A 25,138-nucleotide genomic window follows, 5' to 3' on the forward strand; every position below is an offset into this window, starting at 1 on the left:
TGCCACAAATAACCCATTACCTCTTCGTGAAATGAAGCGAAGTGTACCAGAACAGGGCATCTTTGCTAAACATTTGACTTGAATTAACAGAGCTGGACTAACATCATCCCCCTTTCTCTGCTTAGAGGAATGTGCATGACAACATGAAGTGAGTAGTATTAGAACACTTAACAGCAGATGGTTTATATTTTAGCACCTGAAACTCCCAACAGCTGCACTGGGTTGATATATGAGGGTCCTGATGTCATTACAAAGCTTTAAGATACATGGCTCATGAGAAATGGGAAGAAAGGGCCTCTTTGGATACAGACATCCAAGCTGAAAATAATCAATGAAACCCACATTGTGAAGAAAGAGAGCATCTGTGAGTTTCATCAGGCTTTAACAGTCTTCCAACAAACATGCCACAGAGTTTAACTACAATTCTTGCTATCAGCCACATTAAAGAGAGCAATTATAGGCAACCATTACATTGGCTAAATATATGTAGCACTAATTTAGAGCAGGCATATGCATTGCTTATTTATGTGAGAACTAAAAGGTTGGAGTTCCTCGACTGGAATGAATAGGGATAAATCCACGGTTCAGCAGCAAATTGCAATGCAACAAAGTTTGGGTTAACCTGAATAGAGTACTGCCCTTCCTATCATCTAAAAATCTCAACAACTTATTCTTGATCTTCTTCATATTTTACACTCAAAACAGTTGTAAAAGAAATTGCTTACAGCTAATATGGTCACAGATTATAATTCTTCAGAACAACAGAACTCTTCACGAAACAGATAAAATTTATTTGTGCATGAGGCAGACTCCTAATCTAAAAATGTCACCACATTTCACATCAAAAGCAAAACACACTGCTCGATCTCACCCTCCGTAACAAGAACATATTGCACACTATTTAGTGACAATATTTCACCTACATATTTCCTTGAAAGAAATTTAAATAGAATTCAACTCTTTCTTCTGCCTAAAACTAGTAAATGTTTCATTCAGGGACTGAATATACCTCTCGCTACATCCCTGCTAGTAAACTACACCAGGTTGTGCCACTTTTGCCATCCATACTGCTCAACTGTCAGCAGGTCACAGTCACTTGAGCCCAGACCACCAGCACTGCCCCACGTTCACAGTTCACATGAACCAAGTTCAACCAGAATTATTAATGGTAATGACTGGTAACATATCCCACAGATTGCTCTATGTTTAAAACAATGACAAATTTCCCATGTCAGAATCAATATTCAGGTTGTGTGCACAACACAAGAAATAGCAACTGCTGTTGCCAGTATACATGTAATACTGTGAGCTGCAGACATAAGAAAGGGTTTCTTTCCTATTTATAATTTTAGCAGTAATGCAATACAGGATCCTCAGACTCTGACGTAGGTTAATTCATAAAATTACTGAGTCAAAATTAGGAGAGACCTCCCATAAGTAGATAGTCACATTCCTCATAATACCCTGAAGTCGCTGATTTAGGTTTCCAGCCTTTCTTTTAAAAGATAGTAATTAAGCAAAGCATGAACCAACACTTCTGTAGCACCTTTTTACTTCTGTAGTTCATATGAGGTAAGTATCACCACCTGTATTTTTCCAGCAGGGAAGCCAAGACAGAAGAATATGCCAAGTGACTTGGCAATTCACATAGCAAGGCAGAAGTGAGATGTAGGATTCATCAATGCCAGTGGGTGCATCCCACACCTACAGAGCTCTTGGCTGACACTTGGGCATCAGCTGTTGGCTGATTAGCCCTAGTAATGACACTAGCAGGTGGTGGTGCTGGTTCGATAAATAACTGTTTTACCCCATCCTCCAGGCATCGTTCATGTTACCCTTGAAGCTAAAATAACCAAATACAGTCATGCAAGCCAGAAAAGGCTTATCATTTTCCTATCCTGGGCAAGCGTGGGTTAACTTCCTCTCTTCCACCATTAACAAAAAATAACAGGCCTCAACCAAATCATCCACTATTTGTACTTTCAAACTGACATGAGACAAGGGTATGTTGAAATAATGAATGTCTGTCTTTAGAACACAAAAACAAATGCAGATAATGTAATATGGACAACTGCAAATGGTTGCTGCATCGCAGGCAGGTCATCCAGTCCAGTTTAAGACCTAAACAGCAGAAAATATGTTATCAGTTAATCCTCAGCCTTGCAAAATGCTCCATAAAACCACCAGATACCTGTATGGGACAGGACACAGTAACAAGCTTCAGGAACAGACCCTGGATTTGCCAAGACCTCAAAGGGAAAGGTGATGGCACAGTACTGAAGTAACAAGAGATTAAAGGAGGCTACAGCAATAACCTAACAAAACCTGAAGGGATACCAGTAGAACTGAAACTACTTACCAGTTCGTAGTTGCTTGGAAAAAAGCAGGGGGTCACCACCTGGAATGAAAAACAATAATAAAGTAAGGAGAAAGATACTTCCTTTGGAGCTTATCCAATCCCATTGATTGAGCTTCCTCAAATACTGTGAAATCCAGGCAGAGTCAGAGGGGCACCAACCAGACTAGGTGCAGAACCTGGGTGTCCACGGCTGCATTACTTTTTCTTAGCTCCCTGAAGAGTTGAGCATTAGCTCTACGCCAACTCAGTGCCCTGCTCACATGCTGTAACCAGTGCAACAGGTTGAAGATCAATGCCTTCCCTCAGGTCACATATGCAGGGAAACATGGAGGGCTTTCTCCCCCTCTTCATTCTTTTAAGTATTCTTCTAATATCATCTCAGTTTTAGTTAATAAAAAAAGTATTCGGCTTTTCAAGTAATCTAGAACTTCAGCAGTTCCAAATACCTTATATCTTTGTTCTGGATTTTTTTATTGGGTACGGGCTGAGCAGGGCAAGCAGATATTCTGTGGACTCACATAAGGCTTGGCTCCAAGTTAAAACACTTCCTATGCAGAACATGTTCTGTACACATCACACCGAAAAAGCCCTGAACAACGGTATTTGAATATTCAAAAACCAAAACACAAAGCCAGGAAAGCATCACTAACTCAGATTATGCAATGATCCGGGGAAAAGCAAATGTTAGCTTCTTTCTGCAGTCCCATAGAGCAGGCCCCCTCAGACCTCACACACAGTTGACTGTGGTTCATCAATTTACACCACCCAGCTGAGCTTCAGCAACAGTCATCATGCATGCTCACTTTAACAAGCACCTTGACCTTGAGGTTAACCTCAGTGAAAATGGTTTCATTTAACATGTTCACCTTCACAATTACAGCTCTCCAAGACAGACTCGCCTCTCAGCCAGCAGAGCAGAGCCAGAAACTCTGTGGCAACACTTGGACTACAAAGATGGGGTTTTCTCTCCAGAACTGTTGGTGAGCTGTCCTACCAGCTCTCAAGTCACTGTACAAAGAGTTGGTTACTGAGCAGAAGAGGCCTAATGTACCATTTATAATCCTTAGAATAATAAAGAGAAGATGTAATCCACGCGACAGAGCAATCTTCAAGAACAAAAAGAAACATCAGTCCTGTAGGCAGCACAGACGAGAGACAGACCTGACTACACCAGGACAACCCACTATGGTCTTAACGGCTTTTAACCACTAGCATGGAAAGGACAGCATTTGCCTCCAAAACTGGTTGTGGGAAAGATGTATCTCTGATTCTCAACGCTTCTTAAATCACAAAAGTACTTATTAAAAGAAAAAAAAGGAAGTAGCACATTGATTTTCAGCTCTCAGCCTCCTCATGATCTCCACACTATCCCTAAAGAAAACAGGACAGACGTGAACCCATGAGATTTGCCTGTTGCACCCCTCTGACTCCTCAGTGGGCTTGCAAGTCCAAGGTCTTAATAAGTTGCGTTTCTGCAGCTCATTTCATGACTGCCACTCACGATCCAGGAGTCTCTCTGACCGAACACCCATACTGCACACGTGGAAGATGTTAACGAAGCTGTCATGATAGCATTCCCGCTGCTGAAAGCAAAGACAACATCTGCCTCTGTGACCTCTCGCCTGACACAGCATGTAAAACTTCATACGCCACCTCCACTTACAACCACCAGCTCTCCTTTCAAGCCCAAGTGACAAACCACCAGGCAGAGCTGTCCACAGCAGGAAGAGCCAAAGCCACGGGCACCCCGTACCACCACCACGAGCAGCAACACCACGTCTGTGGGGGAAAGACTGTCACCACTTGTCCTCATCATGCCATTACCCATTACCTAGCACTTATCACAAGCAACCAATAAGTGCTAAGTGTTCTCCTTAGCAACACCTAAGGTTAAAATAGATAAAAACTGAAATTTTAACGATTATCTTTCTCTCACTGACTGTACTAGGACGAATAGAGAGAATTAAAAGAAACCCCAAAGGCGTTTGCAGGGTGGCTGAGTAGTGCAGTAGTAAACCAGAAATGAACTAATATTACATGCTCACATAATTAATAATTAGAACCACTGCAGAATAAAATTGCCATCACTTGAGCACATAAATATCACCTCCACTCTTTCCCTTCTCTTCACTTTTAGAAACCCTTGAGGAATTAAGCATCTTCTTTCCCCTTGGCTAACCAAAACACAACTCTGCTGTAACCTATTCGATAATTACAGCTCACTCACTGCCTAAGGAAAAAAAAAAAAAAAATCTCCTTTATTCTGACATAAAAACACTGGGGATATCCACTGGAAAAGAACTTTAGCAGAGAATTATGGATCTTTTCTGGCAGGTCTATGGCATCTCATTCAGACAATTCACACGGGCTTAGGACTCTAAGAAGACAAGAGCTAATATTATAGACAATGCTTGATTTTTTATTTCTCTGAACTTCATTATGCCATCAACAGCTATAAACAGCAACCTGACTTTACAGGTAGACTCCATCTTCTCCTGGTCGCGTGTCTTTTGCACTTTCTTTTTACAAAGACCAACACCCGCATTAGATGGTACTGTTCTAGGACTACCAGAGAGTCACATAATACCCCTTCTGGTGTATACAGAAATCCCTTCACCCTTGTACACTGCCACTTACCGCTATGTGGAACTGTCACTAAACTTCAGAGCACTCAAAATGCATCACACAGCCAAAGACCTGGATGCACTGCCGCTGTTTCTGAGCTATGAAACTCAATGCAAGACACGCTGAATCACCCAAGGTGCACTGAACCTTTTTCCTACAGCTCCATATACACAAATAGCACATTTTGTTCCAGATGAAGAAAACAGTCAAGATCCCTACGCATCCCAGTTTCAGTTCTCATGAGCAGTTGCAACAAATTCTTCTACTGTTAATCTAGACACAGGTTAGAAGCAAAAGAGCTGACGTGTTCACAGATAACCGAGGGGCTATCACAAGGTCTAGACAACCTAAATTGAGGATATGTGAGCGGCTCCACCTCTTCTTCCTGGTTTGCAAAGGTTTGAGATGTGCTAAAAAAAAAAAAAAAAAAAAAAAATCAGCATTTAGAGAAAAAGTATAGAGCTGGAAAGCAAGACTTTAGGACTTCAATCCAGCATCAATGCAGAGATAGAAAATGGAGTATAAATGTTTCAATTCACTGATGTATAAAGCTACACAGACTGTGTACGAACTGCACAAAACAATAAACTTCAGAAAGCCTTTTCTGATCCCCCAACTGAAGCTACAGCTAATCTTAAAAAAGACAGTTGCAATCACCTGGTTTGTCAGATTTCAACAGTATCTTTATTCTTGTAAGAAATATACTGGATATGCATTAGTGTAATATTTCCTAGCTCCACACAAGCAAGGTGCATTTAGCTTCTTCTACTCCTGCAGATTCACATATTAACAAGCAATACCATAATATGGGAATGCCGTGACTGATTTTCAAAAAAGTTACCTCTTCAGTGCCCAGCACATGGACACGCATGCATGTAGACACACTAGTCTACCCACAAATAACCAAGCAAATATCTGAAAGACAAACTACCTGTTCTTGTATACACAGTTAATATGGAAACACTTTCCTGGTGTGATACTTCCTGAACCAAGCCTTACTTCAAAAAAGTCGCGTATTGACGGAAAAAGATTTAAAGTATCTTTGATGAAGAACTCTGACTCCAATGAAACTGCAGGTAATTCTCCTTCATAGGACTGTAACACCAGTCACATCAGTTAATGAGTAACCGACCAACATGAGATGTTAACTCAAACAAGAAAAAATGTCAACAAATGGCAAGATATCTGGCACTAAGGAAGTAAAAGCTGTCCCCACTCGCTGTCACAGAGATGCAGGTGTCCCCCAGTGTTGCACAAGAGGTCATTTGCTGGGATATCCGGTATTTACATCTGAATGCTATTTTTCCACTCCCAGATGCATCTTTCATTTTTACCTTCCTTACTTTTTCTTTTTGCAAGAAGTAGGTGATCTTTCAGAGCAAGAACTATCTTCAAAGAATAAGCCAGTTATTACCAAAGGTGCATTTCAAAGTCCAAATCTCAAACAATATCACATTGCTTTTGCAAAAGCAATTTAACCATTTGGCTAAAATGAATCACTTTCTTACAAGCTACAGTTTTATCAAGTAAGAAATGCTAGCATGCCTGCCACTGGTTATGTGTAACACAAAGGATGTGCAGGGGGAGGAATCGTCCTCAAACACATGCGTGACTTGCTAAAAAATCCATTCATTCTAGTTCACTATTAACCGTGCTACAAAACTGATGAGAAAGGGTGAAAAGAGCAGCAAAATTAAGCCACTGACATCCTTCAAATAATGTAAAGTTATAGAGATGTTAGAAGACCTTGTGACTGTTGCATTAAATGACTGTCAGGAGCCCAGATGATAAGCCCATGGAAATATTTAATATGCAACTTTAAATAGATATATATTTATACGCATATATACACACACAAACACTTTATTTTTTTTAAGCACATACACACTTTTCTATTTGTTTAAAACTACAGCTTTGGAGTTAAATCTTGAAAACGTAAGAAATTTCTCTGCTTAGTTTTCTTCTTTTAACATGCCTGTTATTGACCCCCTTCTCCAGCCCACCCCCCAAAACACTCAAATCATAAATCCCCTTATTCACTAAGGAAAGAAACTGAAGGATATTAAGTGCAGTGTATCTTCAAATAACTGTGCTCTCAAAGACACAACTTTAAACATGACAAAATTAAATTGTAAATCCAAATTCCAGAATAAAAGGGACATTATTGGGATAATAAGATTAAAAAGCTACAATAGTAATACACCACTTTTTTAAAAATAGAACATCTCCAGTTGTGTGATATTAGTACCTAACTCAGACTTTTGGCCTGGAGACATCAAGTATCCTCAGCACTTCATGCCAGACAGAACAGCCCTAAAGCATGCCTGAAGACCACTGAATTTTCTTTTGCAAATTAAGCATTTTTAGTCACACTGAAAACAGCAGCCTTAAAGGAAGACTTATCAAACAGCAGAAACTGAACAAGCACTTTGCAGTCACTACAGTATTTTAATAAAATATAATTATGTGCCCAAAATGAAAAAAACATAATAGATGCAATAAAATCAGTACTGAGATTCAGTGCAGCTATGCACCATTTCCACTCTCACTTCAGAACAACCAATTCTTATGCCCTATAGAAACAAAGCTCCTACTTGATTAGCATAAAACAGTTTTGAAGTTAAATTTGGAACAAGCAAACAGACTACATTCTAAATTGCAAAGACAACTACAGATAAGAAACTGTTAAAGGGCTTGGATCATGATTATCAATAAAATTCAAAGATTTACTCATATATAATGCTATCATACAGCAAGTAGAAGCTAAGTAACACCAGGAAAGTTTCCTAACACATTACATTTTTTCTCACACCTAGTTCTGTGATGAAGTTGCTACAAGGAAAGACACAACACACACAGCCATGAGCTCTTCGAATTCAAAACCAAATTCCAACAGTGATGTTTTAGTGCCATTTTATTAATTTCCTAGCTTCAGTATTTTTTATTTGCTGAAGTGATGCTAACTACATGCACCCAACTCCATCAAGGTGTAAAAAGGATCAGCTGAAGCTTGAGAAATGCCACATGAGTTTCTTGGAAAAGACACGTGAGTAACTGAGTGCTGTAACATCCAAGCCAGGTTCCTACAGTCCTGACCCATGCACAACTCCTTTCTATCTACTTCAGATTATGTGTTATGAGACAAAGTCTGAAATTAGGACCCGAAGTGGAAAGTTACATACCTTCAGGAGGGTTATCAACATTTAGTGTATTTATATACATACAAATCCCCATTTCCCAAGAAAGCTGTTTCAAACAAAGTCACTGAAGGAAAAGAAACCTTTCACAAGTAACCAGGAACACAGGTATCCCAAGATACAGAAATGTATTGTTCACATAGCTTTGCCACCTCAAAGTCTGGCTTTTTTCCATGCTGTGATACGTGATCTTGCAAATTCACTGTCCTGACCTACGTTGTGAAAGATGTTCTCCAATTCTCTGAAGAACACACAGAGGACAAGACATTTGGTATACAGATCACTTGGGAAAAGGATAAAATAGAACCTCTTCAAAACTCAAATGAAGCGGAAGATTCTCTGAATCAAAAATGGATGATAACTGTAAACCACTAACGAAAGATTAAGTCCCTTCCCTTATTGGAACACTGAATTTGCTCCAAAAGAGTTCAGAAGCAAAGGACCAAGAAACTCAGTCAGAACTTGGGTGTAGCTAACAGGGGTTAAACCAGCCAGCAGAAGCCAAGCCAATCCTAAAACTAGATTTCTACTGGACTTTGCCCCAGCCCTCTGCGCTGTGGTTTAGTGTGCCAATCTGAACTGTAAGTGGAGCGGTAGCTACTGTCCCTCCTGAGTTAATCTGCTTAACCACAGGTTTGTAAAGTTGGTTGAAATTATTTGATGCTAAATGAATGCAAAAACATAGTGTCTTTGCTCAAAATGTCTCATTTTGCTGCTTATTTAAAGAACAGTTAAAAAATAATCCTAATTTTGGCAACTGCATACATCTTTGAAAGACACAACTTCCACTTTCTTTGTATCAGATCTGACCTCTCCAAGCTTAGTGAGGTACATGTATCTGAGGGAACTATGTTATCCTGTCAGGATTCCAGGACTATTTATTTTGGTAAAATCCCCATGAGAAAATATGTTTCATTTTCAAAGTCAAACAAATCTTGAAACATTAGCAGACAGTGAAGGCCCCAGCAAGCAACAGGGGATGCAGTTCAGTGGACATTTTCCTCTCCCAAAGGAACAAACTACCAGCATGGATTGGATTTTCTTGAGTGGAAACAAGCTGTTGTACTCCAGAATTTTATACCTTTAACACATATATATATGTTGGTGTGATTTCTCAAAGCTTCAGCGTGCTTCCAACATCTGAACAATGGTGATAAGAGGCGTTATAGTTCCTGTGGCATTAGAGTTCCTATGGTCACAAATGGCACCACACAGTCCACGCTATCAAAAGCTTTAGGAGGAGGAGACAGGAGCTTTGCCACGACAAACTGCAGAGGTCACTGCTCGGCCCACAGATTTCACTGCTTTCAGTGTGCCTCTAGTATCTGGAACAGATAGATGTCCATCGAATGAAAGTGTTAAAGATAACATGAAAGCAATATTTAAACAATAAACTCCAGTTAAAATAGGGAGGTGATTTTTTTTTTCTTAATACCTATTACAGAGAAGAGGGAAATGCAGTAGAGGAGGAGGGCTCCAGAAGGCAGCAATGCCAGTCTCTTCTACTCAGTGTCACAGAAAGATACAAAAGCAGAAGTCAAATGCCAGAGTTGTTGGTAAAGTAACGAGGTGGGGGGGCGGGCAATGTTTAGTTTCTTTATTTTGCAAGAATTTAAAACCACCAATCTGCAGGAGGACTCTCTGCATCTCACTAAAGCCAATTTAACGCATAAATGCATTAAATGACAAAAGATAGCTCTTCAAATCAGGCAATCCAAAGATACGTACAGCAATTTAGCACAGGCCTGGTTTCAGTCTGTGATGGAAGGTCTACAAGAGTTACTTCAGAGGCAGAGTGATCTCTCTGGCAGGAAGTTTACAGAAATCCTTCAGGAAAACTGCTGGAGTACACTGCTCAGCAAGCCAAAGGAGGCCGAAGTAGCCCAAAGGGCTGAGAACCAAGGAGGAATCTTCCACTTTCGCACCAAAATGTATTCTCATGTTGTACAGAAGGGGTCCCTCCACGAGGCCCCCGTTTGCCCATTTTTGAGAATGAGAGCACTTTGTTGGAGGCCGACACGAAGGCACTAGAAGCACCTGAATTTTATTGCAGTACTTCTGACTTTCTTATATCACAATCCTGACTTTCACAGCCCTCCAGTCATTTTAACAAATTTCCTTCCTCTCAAAATATATTAAAGCAAAGCATTAAACATGTACATTTCAAACATATCGCCGATTTTCCAGCCATTCAGAAAAGAGACAATGCAACAAAAGGGTACAGAATGCTCTCCCTATGACAGACTTAAATATGTATTTTTTATCATTAGAACTAGCTCCCCCAAACAGACGGTTTTCAGTAAGTCTGAATTTGCTATATTATGCTTTAACTGTTGGAGGTACTCTAAATGTTTTCTTCAGAAAGACATAAGACAAGGAAAGCAGCCTTTTAGAACCAATTACTAGTAAAATACTATGAAATGCTGCGTTAGCACGCAGAAGTAGTAAAAGCAAGTTTTAATGAAGCTCAGACATTTCGGTTTGCTGACACAGAAGTCAGGACTACTTCTGGGATGGAGGTCATAACATTCAAAACACATTTCTTTCACTCTCTTTCATCCCATGTTTCCACAAAACTGTGGTTATTCATGACAACATCTATAACTCGGTTTCCATTCTTCCGTCAAGTCAGTAAGGCAATTCCTTGCAATCTAAGGCTGAGGTGGCCTTAACTTTTTGAGATGCAACATTGCAAGAGGAAATTCAGCCTTCAACAAACCTCCCCCCAGCAGAAGCAATATAATGTGACACAGCAATGGTGCAAAATGCATCATTGGGACATTTTGCCTGCTACCCAATTACAGCCACTGCTGATGTTCAGAGGACCCTTCTCCATACCGCTATCGCCTTCAGCTGTAACAGCAGATGCAAAAGCAATGCCTCTTGTGTAAAAGCTAAGAGCATCATGTACACTAAGGGTAAACAACCTTTTATAACAGTAACTCACAAAGAAAGGAGTGGTATATTCTTGTAAGCTACTTGATTTCTACTTCCCTGAGATAAACGTGGCATGAACTATAGTATGACCCAAGGGAGCATTCCAAGCAGCAGCAGTGTAGAATGCATCATTCTTGGGGTTTTTGATCCCACTTTAGAAGGCCGACAGGTGCCTTTCTATGTCTCTTAAAAAAAAAAAAGTTACATGGCAAGCCTGTGTGAGATCTCCTTATTCTATACAGAAAGGATCAGAACTAGCCAGAAGATAACTGGACCAGTAAAGAGGTCCTTCCCAAAATCAGCCAAAACAGGACAGGACATGGGAGGAAAAAAACAAATAAACCCAACCCTCCTAATACATCATAAGATTTTTCCAGTGGAAAGTTCTCACCTATCATGAAAATGTAACCTATCCATATTTTGGTGGTGAGCAAAGAAAAACAGAAATGGTTTTGTTTCCTTCCCTCACTAATATCATCTTATCCTCTTTTCCCCTTGCCAACAGCTAGATTTATTTAAAAAAAAAAAATCAGCAAGGAAACAAACAAACCTTCAAGTTGTACATGTACCAGTTGGGTCTTGCACAACATAGCCAGCTAACTGAAACAGTAAGTTCAAATGAGAGTTCTTATCTAAAAACACTAGCATACTTTAAAATACTTTTTTTCATTTTGGAGAAGTCCCAGAAAATTAACTGCCAAATACACAATGCTTCAGCACACCACTCTTGCTACTTAAAACAATGCAAGGTTTATGACCATAAAAAGCAATTTTAAGTTCTCATGTCCTTCAACAGCTTACAGTTCTGACTGAATCTGAAGGATTACTCATTACACAGTTCATTACAGCGATCTTATATCTAACAGAGGACAAAATATCTAACAGAGAGGAGGATCTGCAAAATACTTCTTCTGGGTACAATGAGGAAAAATCTGAAGACCCCTTTGAGTTGCAAATATCAGTTACAGAACTCATGCAGTAATCCCTTGGACTTTAACTGCAAATATTTTTATTCTAGCTCAATTCCAGGCAGCACTGAAAAGGTTGATGCATGGTAATATAACATGGTAAACACTGCCTGTGAAGAAAAAAAAAAAACCTTGAAGTCTTCAGCATTATTGAATGTGTTCAGATTTCTAGATTCCCACAAAAACTTGTCACAACCACAGAGGTATGTTCACACAGTTGTCTCCTGGAAACAATATGACAAAAGTTTTCATGGAAGTCCTTGATTCACTCTGCCCAAAATCTGACATGGTTAATGCGCACTCAGACTGAAATTAAACTTCACGTGAACCCATTTGAGAAGCAGTCACCACTGTTTCACCCACTGCTGGTAGTGACAGTTTTAACCTACATTTTCAACAGTGCCATATTAACTAAGTTGTAAAAGTTGATGCTATTTTGATGATCTCAGCAAAACAAATTTTTTCCATGTTGTTCATGTTTAAAAGAGCTCTACTTAAAAATCACTTACAAATAACAACGTAATGATTGAAAAACCCAGGGCATTCAGTTTAAAAGTTTGTGGTATTCTGTTTCTGTAACTTCCCCCAAAAGCACCTTTATTTTTCTAAGAAACTGACAAATTATCTGTAGTGCCTGAAATGCAACTGAGTGTTAGTATGAAACAAGATTAGAAAGTTTAAGAGAAACACTATGTTTAAACTATCACTACCAAAGTAGCAGCCATCTCTTTAAAAAATATGTATTTTGACATCTTGAAAATCTGGCTTCCACTCCCATTTTGTATTGTTTTAAACATTCACAGAAGAATTCTTTCCGCCCTTTGGACTATACATGCTGAATTCCCTCAACAGCAAGCTGATCCAGCATGCAAATCAAATAGAAAAGAAAGAATGAAGCTGATAACAGCTTCAAAACAATAGTTCCCTTCGCAAACTGACCAAGTATCACTGTGAACATACTGGGCCGACCTTCACACCAATTTCAGTGCAGTAATCAAAGAAGCAGCAGAGATCAGACATCAGCAGGAACGCAGTAGCCTTAGAAACCCTAGTGACCTTTTTTTTTCATTATTTATTTGAAGAGAAAGTCCCTCACCACCGTTCCAATGAATCCAGCCCACTGCTTACTCGCTTCTGCTATCAGTCTCTTCCCTGGTTTCACCTTCCTAATGGAACGAGCAATCTAACGTGATGGACCAGGGTGCACCGAGGGCAAATCATGCCTGACAAATTTGGTGGCCTTCTACAATGGGGTTACAGTGTCGGTGGGTAAATCAAGAGCAACTGACGTCATCTACCTGGACTTGTGCAAAGCATGTGACGCTCTCCCGCATGACATCTTTGTCTCTAAACTGGAGACACACAGATCTGATGGACGGACAACTCTGTGGATAAGGAATTGGCTGGATGGTCTCACTCAAAGAGTTGCAGTCAACAGCTCGATGTCCAAGTGGAGACCAGTGACGAGTGGTGTTCCTCAGGGGTCAATGTTGGGCCCAGCACTGTTTATCATCTTTGCTGGTGACACGGACAGTGGGATCGATGCACCCTCAGCAATTTCACCGACGACCCCGAGCTGTGTGGTGTGGGGACACGCTGGAGGGCAGGGATGGCATCCAGAGGGACCTGGGCAGGCTGGAGAGGGGGGCCCGGGCAAACCTCAAGGTGTTCAACAAGGCCAAGGGCAAGGTCCTGCACATGGGTCGGGGAAATCCCAAGCACAGACCCAGGCTGAGCGAGGAGTGGATGGAGAACAGCCCTGCAGAGAGGGACTTGGGGGTAGTAGTGGATGGAAAACTGACTGCGAGCCAGCAATGAGTGCTCACAGCCCAGAAAGCCACCCGTGTCCTGGGCTGCAGCAAGAGAAGTATGGCCAGCAGGTCGAGGGAGGGGATTCTGCCCCTCTACTTCGCTCTCATGAGAGCCTCCCTGCAGTGCTGGGGCCAGCTCGGGGGCCCCCAACAGCAGAAGGACCCGGAGCTGCTCGAGCGGGGCCAGAGGAGGCCACGGAGATGCTGGGGGGGCTGGAGCAGCTCCCCTGGGGGGCCGGGCTGAGAGAGTTGGGGGGGTTCAGCCTGGAGAAGAGAAGGCTCCAGGGAGCCCTTCGAGCGGCCTCCCAGGGCTTAAAGGGGGGACAGGGAAGGGGGGGGGGGGACACTCTGGGTCAGGGGGTGTGGGGGTAGGACAAGGGGTAACTGTTTTAAAGTGGCAGAGGGGAGATTTTGATTGGATCTAAGGCAGAAATTGTTCCCTGTGCGGGGGGTGAGGCGCTGGCCCAGGGTGCCCAGAGCAGCTGTGGCTGCCCCCTCCCTGGAAGGGTTCAGGGCCAGGTTGGACAGGGCTGGGAGCCCCCTGGGCTGGGGGAAGGGGGCCCTGCCCGGGGCAGGGGGGTGGGACTAGGTGATCATTAAGGTCCCTTCCAACCCAAACCATTCTGTGATTCTACATCCAGACATTCTCTATGTTCACTTTTTTGTTTGTTTTTCTTTCCACAGACAATTCCAATACAGAGGAATTTGGGGGTTTTGGTGCTTTTGTTTTGTTGGGTTTTTGGGTAACTTTCTTCTACAGCTCGTTCAGTTTTCACGCTGGTATCCATCTGCACCATCTAGTGGATTTATGCCACATAATTTCAGATGTTTTAATCTTTCTGCAACTGATATAATGGCATCAAATGAAACAGCTGAAATTGGTGCAAGCTAATATCTGCTTCTTTTGTTTTTGTAACTTCATATTTTCTTACAGTTACGCCCTACGTTTTGAAATATTACTGTAATGCTTGCTTGCATTTGTTATATTGTACTCACTGTTATGTCAGGGGCAACTGGAAAACCCTCACAGAACTGATTCAGGGTTCATCCTAAAAGGCCTACAATGCAGTAGCTGACATCCTGAACAATTCCAAAACATGATTCTTCTTTCATTCATACCTTCTGATCAAATTCAGAGTCCACTTTATTTTCATGGTTGATCTATATAACAAGAAGTTTTTGTTTTTCATTTGCAAGAATTATAGCGTTATTGTCTTGACAAACTCTTGAAAACCTGCATTGTAGTGTTGCCAGTGTAAGGCCCAAGCTGCTGGTTTTACCTCAACACATTTATGACATTATGTGCTTTGCTGCTGTCTTTTGAGTAATGCTTTCCCGTGCTGATGCATTATTCGTTTTCAAAATGACTACAGGATCTCCTGAGTGCAACATTCTCTGTTCTCATTCAGTACCTTTCCACAGGATCCTCAGCTGACTAACTGCTTACACATTTTGTCTTGGGGGATGTTTGACTAATGCAAAAATAATTGAATCCCCATAAGCTGTGGACAGTGTAGTTTTATAGAAAATGCAGGGAGCAATACTTGTCTTGGAGTTAAAATACATTCTAGGGAGAAGTGGTACTTGTGGATCAGCTGAAGCCCATGAAACTCTTTCCACACACATAGATCTGCATCAGTGCATCTGATCATGGCTACAGGTATCCTCAAGGTTGCCTACAACATCCTTAGATGGTCTCCATATGTTCTCAGTCCATAAAAACCACCAGAATCATTCCTGCCTTAAACCGATAACCAAATGAAAATACAGATGTCATTTGAGGCAATAAAGGCAAAACTCAGATCTGAATCAGGATGAACAATGTAACAATATTTTATATGACATTGCTGCAAGTCTGATGCAAGTAGTCAGAAAAGACTCGTAGAAAAATTTTGAATTTAAGCTACATGTTGGCTTATTACTTCTCTGAAAAATCTGAAAAAAAAAAGCCTCTTGTAAGAAATAACTAATCATTAAATTTGGTCTTGTTCCCATACCTTATTTTTCTATCTTCTGTAATACATGCTAGTAATTTCTTTTCAATTATTTAAAACCCATAAAATAGACCAGTATCTCAATGATAGTTACACTACTATATACTTTTGGCACTCCATATATTAGTCTTTTCAACACTCAACATCCAAATGCCTGAGAGCACAAATACTAGTTGAAATACAATTTCCCATTTTTAACATATGGCACATATACAAAATTATTTGCCTCCAAAACAAGTTTAAAGACTTTCCTGCCACAGTCTCCAGCATCATTTATGTACCATCACTTCTGGAAACTCTGTGTAGCAACTACACCCAAGCAAATCTGCAAGCTACCAATGTTATCAACAAACCAGATTCTTCCCCATGGAAGCTGGTAGAAATCTATATTGCAATTGCTATTTGACAAACCAGAACTACTGTGCAAAGAGGGATCATTTACATCATCTCGTCTAATAAAAAGTACTTGCTTCTACTGAACTGTTTCCCTTCTAGGCCACCATTACTATAGTATTACTACTAATCATTATGGAATGTTTATAGCTGATGAGATCCTTCAAAAGGTAATACCTTACTTACAAACTTAATTACCACTGTACTTTATCATCTTATTTCATTAAAAAAAAATCAAACAAACAAACAAAACCCCTGCATTTAGTCAGTATATCACATAACACAGTGACTTTCAAATGCACAAGTACTATTTTCACTCAAAATGAGAGATGCTCTGCCAACTGACACTTTTATTTAGTAGAATTTCCCCAAATGGCCTGACCAATCTCCAAGTCCTTCACGAAGTAGAGGTTCTTCTCTTGAATTCAGTTATATTTCTTGGAAGCACTGAAAAAAACAAATCCCTGCACAAGGCCAAACATAAGTCAACAACACAGGTAGCAGGAACTAGATGTGAGGTCTCCAGAAGACCACTGGTTTAACTACAAAAAAATGCTGTCTTCACAGATAGCAAGTACTAATCAAAAGGTTTAGTTTAAAGCAGGAAATACTATCCCATGAGGGTGGTTCTGGCAAAATAAAGTAGAGCCCTCTAAGACTGCTAAGATTTAGACTGTAACAGTCTGTAAATGTCTTTGATTTACACAAATCTAGGGATGGGTAAGTCATTTAAGACCATGGAAGCACTGATCTCAGCTTGTGTGAAAGGGACTCTGAGATTTTAAAAAGCTAACAAAAAAATCTAGTAATTAAACTGAACTGGGTGGAAACTATCTACATTAGACACTGAAAATAATAATATGCTTATACTTTTCGTAATCCAATGCCAAAAGTCTGTCTTTAAACCTCAGTTGTAAAAATTTTATCTATGTGTGTGTATATACACACCTGTTCGTTTATATATATAGGGAGGTGGGTGTATGAATATGTACATCTTATTCACTCAGATACATTTTTTCTTTTCTGGTAGAACTGTGTGGTTTGTTTCTCACCCACTTAACTTGCTGTTTTCAACTTGAAACATGTCCTCCTGTGGGAGAAATGTGAAATTCAACCACTGGTGCAGATGTTTTGACTACACAGGGAGATTTTTTCATTAATGGCAAGAACAATACCCCAGTAAAAAAAAAAAATCTTTTCTGACAGCTAGGCATCTGATTTAATAATCATCTTATTAATTAGTTGATACAACTTTTGTAGTCTCAACTTCAAACACATGTGGATCAGCAGCAAGAAGAGAGGCAAATAAATACACTTACCTTTTCTTCACATTTCCTGTGGCAGGCATACTTGCAAACTAAAACAAAAGCAGATAAAATATATGAGTAAAAGAGTGGGTGGACTCTCCCCTCCCATTTCCTTAGATCAGCTTTTTACTGGAGATGTGGCCAAACTCAGGTCTGTATATATAAAAGTATTTACATATTTCGAAACAAAACAAAAATCCTTAAGAAGAAATGCATTTAGTTTTTAGTCACTGCTGAATTATTACTTAATTACAGCAGTGTTATCAGATTTGTGCATTCCATCAGCTTGGGATAATGTGTGTCTCGTTAAACTTCATGGGCTGATTATCTTGACACCTACCTTTACAGCTTCACACGCACCAGAAGCGTTACCAGCTAAGTAACACATATAGTAAGATCAAATTGTCCCCAGTGTAACCTGTGAATCTTAATCATATCAGCAGTCCCAGAGACTTAAGAAAAGCAGGATGACTTCAAACTCATGAGCGACCGTGACTATTCAGACTGTAATTTCTGACTGGGAAATACAGTTTACACTGTGTTGCAAACATTACTTCCAAGAGGTAAGCACTTGATTTCTTTTAAATTCCTGCTGACTTAAGAGCACCAAAGGATGAACTGTAGTAGCAAGTTTAGATTCAGAAAAGGGCAGTTAAGTAGCCAGATGAGCAACGCTGTAACTGATGCAACAGCCTAGTAGCTAGAATCTGACACAGGCAGGTTTTAATAGATTTTCCATTTATATGCGCCTCCTCCTTTACTCTGATATTAATTTCCACTCAGTGTCTATCCTTTGGGTTACTGTGAGCTAAACTGTATTTTAAATTCAGAAAAAAAAAAATTAATTATTCAATCTCCAAGATCAGTAAACCACAGAATACCACAGAGGTTTAGCTGGAAGATCAACTGGGGCCAAATTTAGACTGCTGAACCTGAAAGCCATGCCCATTTCTCACTACTTCTACCAAGAGAAAGATATCCTACAGCCAGACCCAACAGGGAAGATACAACTACCAAGATGTGAGGAAACAAATACATGAGCATGCCCATTTCAGTTTCAAGTGCATCAACTACTGAATGAAAAGCCCTCACGCTCCAGTCACTTCTCAGGGAAAAAAAAAAAGTAAGGCTTACTGACCCATTTTTTTATGAGATCTTGTTGGTGTTGTGTTCACTTATTTCCCCCATGCATAAGTCAGGAACAAGTTCTTTGTTCATAGTGCTTTACAGGATCAACGTTCTTTATTCTAACAATTTATTACTGTTCACACAAATGCGCTGCTCTATTAGCATTGATAATGATCAATAACCACATACCACTTGTAAACACTATCAACCTTAAAGCAACTGGAAGATGGCTTTTAATCCACGAGGGAAACATTAATTTTCTTGTGTGACAGCATGGGGGATGCTTAAATTCATCAAGTGATTTCATGTACCGAAACTGCATATTTAATAGAGTATGTATTTTAAATCAGCATGATTAGCTTTGACTCTGCAAAAGGCTACCTGATGCTCCAAAAATATGCATGCATACTATCTGTTTCTTTTATAAAGTATTTCGAGATCTCCTGCAAAATGGTCACACACATACACAAAAAAAAAAAAAAAAAAAAAAAAAAAAGGCAACCACAAAATGTAAAGAATAAAACAGTAAATCTGTTGGGAAGCCCTGATACTACAGACAAGGTTCTCATCTTCTTTACTGATGCTTAAGCATAGATTTCTAGAGGACAAAATGAAATACAAAACAAAAATACATTTAATTCCATGACAATTTCCATGATATTGCTACTGGCTCATACAAAACCAAATCACGATTGTCACCAATATACAAAATCTTTATTGAAGACATAGGTAACAGTAAATGTAGCCATTGAGATTTTTCCCTTTCCATGTACATGAAAAGTCAAGAGTTTGCTGCTCTTGTGCAACACAACAGTACTGTCTTTGCTGGAAAAAAAACATTGAAGTCAGCTCTGAGTTTAGCCTGGATAGCAACACGAAGATGAAGTCCTGCAGCAGCATCCCACTCAAATTCATAAGCAATGCAGAAATATAGTGTACAAACTCCATACATAATTAAAAGAAAAACACCTTACAGACTTTACAAAAAGCATTGCTGTACTTATGAGATTGAAAGGAAAGCAAGACTAAAGCCTCAAGAGGTAACTAGCTAAGTACACATCAGGCAAAGCACTCTGACTGAAAGAAAACATATATTTTCCCATGTATTTAAATATATAACGTTCTGAGGATAGAGATACAATTCATTCATAAAGATAGCTTCACTCCTCAGCATCCAGAAATACCCTATTTATAACTAAATCCAGCACTTTCATGGATTACACTGAGTTAAGTCAGTACCTTCTCTCCCTCACTATCTAATAAAGCTGATTATAATAATAAAACTGGATAGAAATAAGCACTCTGAAGTGAGATCACTGACGGTCCAGATGCTGGGAGTAAACAAAGCATTCCTTTGTGCTCAAAAGCAGAGAGGACATTCTCCCCCTTCCCTCTCAGGTGAAGGTCAAACTGCTCACTACATATGTTGCTCCCAAGAGGTACACCAGCTACATCCCAACCACAGAAACATATCCCCAAGCACAACAGATCCAAACACCAATTCCCTTTTCTTCACAGGTTTTTTGACGAGTAGACCAAATCTCTGCCCAGGACAACAAAACTTAAAATGACTGAGCCCATTCTGACGGAATGTTCCTGGCATTTACCAGATGCTCAAGTGTTCAAAGCATTTCGTTTAATCTATATATGTCTCACTGAAGCACAGCGAGAGTCACAAGTTTTCATTTGTTGGTAAGGCAGTCATTTTATGCATATAAAAATCTATATAAGCATATGTGTGTGTATAAACATTTACAACTATATATACACATGTGTGAGCATACGTACACAAATACATACGTTTGTATATATGCATGAATACAGACATTCATATATATGTGTGTGTGTGTATATATATATATATATATACATACAGACACTCCATAAAACCACAGAAGCCTTGTTTGTGGTAAACATACAACCACTTGCTAAAACTAACTGAAAAAGGAAAAAAGTGGAAAAGAAAAAGGCTGTTAGCATAAAACACTGCTCAGGAATTAAGAACTGACTGGAAGAAAGTCTACCTTGGTTCACTAACCTGCAGCCAACTATCAATCCCTAGATGATAATTTATACCAACATTTTTAGTGATAGTTTGGTAGAGTCATGCAAATAAACTTTGAGGTTGTTTTTAAACTACAGAGAGAGTTAAGTCAGAGTATTTTTAAACTAATTTGTCCTTCTGCTTTCTTGTTTCCTCTACCTTCTACACCCTCCACTCCTTCTCCAGAAGGAAGGGGGGAATAAAAATATCTATACACGCTCATGGTGGGGGGAGGGGGGAAGAAACAGCAGTATTTGGGGAAAGAAAAAAAAGAAAAAAAAAAAAGAGAGGTATCAAGAAAATACCATGAATTGGGTACGAGAAAGTATGCAGGCACATAGAGAAAGAGTGAATGGAATAAGGGCTGTGCTGCAGCAGTCACAAACCTCCAAGTACATCAGCACAGAAGCGTTAGTGGAGAGAAGCAGCACTGCCTTTCCAGGCATAGCCTTTTACAATGCAATTCATATGGTTCTCCTGAGAGATCCTTTCACCAACACTAGCAAATTAACCACTTGCCCACAGAGATAATCAATTTGCTTGATATTTCACTGCTTACCATTTGTCCTGCCACAGCTAATGCTGCTACCTCGCAGAACCGTCCTGCCTGGATGGCTGCACTCCCTCAGCTCAAGGCTGATTTTGCCTCAGCCCTTGCATATACAGTACTTGCAAAGAGATGGGATACCTCAATCGTTAAGCTGCCAGAGAGACTGAATAATGTTTCAATATGCCAGCTGTTTTTGTGGAAAGCCTTAAATAGGTAGGGAGACACACTTTGAGAAAATTTCTAAGGGCAAAAAAGCAGTATTACGTGCAACTCATGACTTTTCAGTGTAACAAACACACAGTGCAAGAAACATATGAACAACTGAGCATACTCACAGCACATCAATTAAGGAAAATGCATGCAACTTACAGTTAAAAGATCTCAACAAACAGCTTCTACCAAATGCTGGCATTCTTCAGGCAAAGCTTACAAGCAAAATAGCACTCAGTTCTTTTCAGGAGTACAGTCCAAGTGTATTTGAATTTAAAAATGTGCCTGAAACAGTCCGGAGGACTTAATCAATGTCACACTAAGCAAGGCTACTTCAGTTCTTCAACTGAGCAGCTGAGTGTCTGCATCCCACACATCAGCTCTCATCAAATACCAGACTTTCCAAATTTGTGTTTGAGGATTCTGGCATCAGTTCCAAGAACAACCGTCCCAAGCTGGCTGGCAATGAAATGAAGACCAAACCATATTTAGTCAATTTACTACACTTCAAAACAGTTCCTAAACAATAGCTCTAAGAATTCATTTTTTTAAAAAGAGGGAAAAAGACAGGCAGACAGGCAGGCAGGCAGGCAGACTGACAGGCAGGCAGACTGACAGGCAGGCAGACTGACAACAAAAAAGTCCACAACAAACCAAACCAAATTTCTTTGCATCAAAATGAAGATGCGTTAACTCCTGCAAGTTAACAATACTGCTGCCAAGGTAAAGACAGAAGGATAAGCATAATGAATCTTTTCAGATTTCAGTTCCAAAATTTTTATGAAATCAAAGTTCTACTTCTTACATTCACACATGTAAGATGCTCTCTGAAAACCGGTAGCAAAGAGAGTACTTATGTAAACTAACCACAGAATGATTTATGGTTTACCAGGACAAAGCGCTGAAGTTTTTTTCTCTGTGTGGTAAGGGTCACTCACCTTGTAACATTTTAGTACTTAACGGACACATGGTATGGCAATATATTCCATACAAACATTCTGTCACACTGCATGTGCAATAAATATTAAAATATGACTAGTTTATAAGGGCAATCTCACACTTAACCACAGCTTTTATCAAGTGATTCTCCGTGGTGGTTTTCTGTGTGTTTGTTTTTAAACAACTCTATGTATGGCATGGGTACAAACAAGATAATTCCCAAATCGTCTTGGGGCAGAAACGTGCATATAAATAGAGAATCTAAGAGATGTAACTCAGTTAATACCTTACTAATCCTTAAGAAAGATCACTTTCCCCAAAGCATATACTATACAGCTCTTGATATTAATTTTTAACATCCTGGTGACAAATAATAAATTAGGATACCAAATCACAGCCCTAGCTGTTTGAAAGATGCTTTCTTTTCCCTTAGCATCTCCAGCTCAGCTTCCCCAGAACAGACACATGCTATTACAGCTATTTTTTGACAGTCATGGAAGAGTCCTCGATGTTCCATAACAAAATGTAATCTAAACTAAGCATATAAAAAGATTTCTGCAATTAAGACCTAGTTTTTATAGTTCCCAATTCCAGACTTCTCTTAATACCATGGAAGGATGGCTGCCAGTGTGACACAGAAGTGGTAAAGCCCAGCCATTTTAGTAGCTAGGCTAATGATACTGCTTCTGACCAACATCTCCCTCCTCCAGGAAATGTTTTCAACAGAATCCCAGGTCTGTCACTGGCTCTGAAGAAAATACGTTTTCCTTTTTTCAGAAACTAAATCAAGATGTTTGAAGAAATACATAGTAAGGCCCCTAATACAGAGCCTTCTCCAGGCAGAGCCCAGTACAGAAAGGCAGCCATGACCAAAATGTCCCAAATGGGGTTAACTGTGCAGCTTGCTGGCCATTTATATTTTGATAAGGGTTTAATAACATTGTGATCAAATTATTAGAAAAGTCTCTCACCAACACACACACACACTTTTGTGCTGACCTGCTCCTACCAGCTCTGCAACAATTCAAGATAAAGATCCAAGAAGAAAGCAGTATGAAAAATAGACACATGGAAATTAACTGCAGCATTAAAAATAAGATGGCATGCAGTTTTGCATGGGGCAGAGATACCTCTGGGTGGGGGTGGGGGAAGAGTCCTCTAGCTGGAAATATTGCACTTTAGCTGTAGAAGTAAACATTTCTATTTTTAAGAAGTTACCAGTCACATACCAAAGATGTTGCAAGTCTAACAGCCACACTACAGCAACAAGATCTGCTGGTGCATTTCCTATGCCTCAAACATTTTCCTAGATTTTCTTTTGTTCTTTTTTCATATTCAGCCAACCATTGTCTCTTCATCTGAAGATCGCTCCCAGCACTTCATGACAGGGACTGCAGACACTGTTTTTGAAGATGAAGGCTGAAAGACAGTTGTGGGAAATTTGTGCATAGCTTCAGCACTTTTTACTTGGGGTGGCTATACAGTAAAGAGTGCTGTGAATGAGCTTCCTGCAGATGAAATATTCCACTTGCTGTTGCTGACAACAGCAGTGGAAAAAATCTTTATTAAGAGAAAAATATTTTGGCACTACTGCTGCAATAGTATGTCTGGTCTTTTCCTTTATTCCCACCTTCTTTCTGACTTGAAAAAAGCATCTTGACCACTAAGTTTTGTTTTCTGGGGTTTTTTGGTTGGTTGGGTGGGTTGTTTTTTGATTTTTTTTGTGTTGTTTTTTGTTGTTTTGTTTGTTTGGAAGTTCTTTTTTGTTTGGTTGGTTGCCCTCCCCCACCATGGAATTTTGTCTAACTTTATTCATTTTAATGCATCCTGAAAACTCCTGGGTGGGTTTTCTTTGTCTGTTTTTTTGTTTAATTTCCCATAGGTGCTGTTACAAAGGCACAACATTAGCACAGTCAAAATGTTTCCACATTTTTAAAAATAAAGTACTCGTATAGCACCTTTTTCTCATCTTTTTTAACTTACAGGTCAGGTAGGAAATTATTAAACCTTAATCCAGTTTGGAACCAAAGGTTATTTTTAGACCTTCTCCCTCCAGACCAACAGACAATGCCGTGTTGCAACATTTCATCCACAAAACCATTTCAACCAGAGTATGGTTTACTGTAGCCAGCAACCCACATGAAACCAAAAAAACAGCTGGACTGTCTCCAGGTTTTTCTGACAGCTGCAGACAGTGCAAGAACTGTAAGATCTCAAAAGTCTGCATGCCTGTGATGGATCTTGAAAACATATCCTGCATAAATTATGCTAAGAGTAAGGATCAGAGAAAAATAAAAGATTGGCTTAAAATGGGTGATCTTCAAAGTAAGAAAGCCCGTGTTGTTAAAGACTTATTTATTATGTGGATAAGACCTAATGGGACAGGGAGTTTTGATTCACAGCTATTCTCATAGGTGACAAAGACCTTTACCAGAAGAGAGAACAATACAGGCTATGCAAAGGAGTTCATCAACATGATCCTTCAAGTACTTACACAGTTGTAGACATCTTTTCAAAGGGTATTTTTTAAACCTTATTAATGACAATAGATGGGGAGTCTGCACAAAACCAGGTAACAACTCTCCCTCGTACTTACTTACAGGGTTCAGATCATTAATGTCTCTAACCGGAGTTACGTTTGTAGCCTGGCTTAGTTTCCTGAAGTTTTCTTCAATT

General features: G+C 39.7%; 1 protein-coding gene across 8 annotated transcripts in view; it reads right to left on the bottom strand.

Annotated features, from left to right (window-relative positions):
- Window positions 1–25,138, bottom strand: part of TNS3 (tensin 3) — a 222,796-nt gene that overhangs the window by 127,832 nt on the left and 69,826 nt on the right. For 6 of the 8 annotated variants that reach the window (XM_032998809.2, XM_042806674.1, XM_042806673.1 and 3 more), the window contains 2 exons: window positions 17,604–17,641; window positions 2,360–2,398 (listed from right to left, as the gene is read on the bottom strand). In XM_032998809.2, the coding sequence (XP_032854700.2) occupies window positions 2,360–2,398; window positions 17,604–17,641 (77 nt within the window). Of the gene's footprint in view, window positions 1–2,359; window positions 2,399–17,603; window positions 17,642–21,322; window positions 21,341–21,682; window positions 21,703–25,138 lie in introns of those variants that run through there. The other 2 variants (XM_042806675.1, XM_042806679.1) reach the window with 2 other exon arrangements.

This window comes from Tyto alba, unplaced genomic scaffold (assembly GCF_018691265.1).
Source record: "Tyto alba isolate M040663 unplaced genomic scaffold, T.alba_DEE_v4.0 Super-Scaffold_48, whole genome shotgun sequence".
NCBI classification, from domain to species: domain Eukaryota; kingdom Metazoa; phylum Chordata; class Aves; order Strigiformes; family Tytonidae; genus Tyto; species Tyto alba.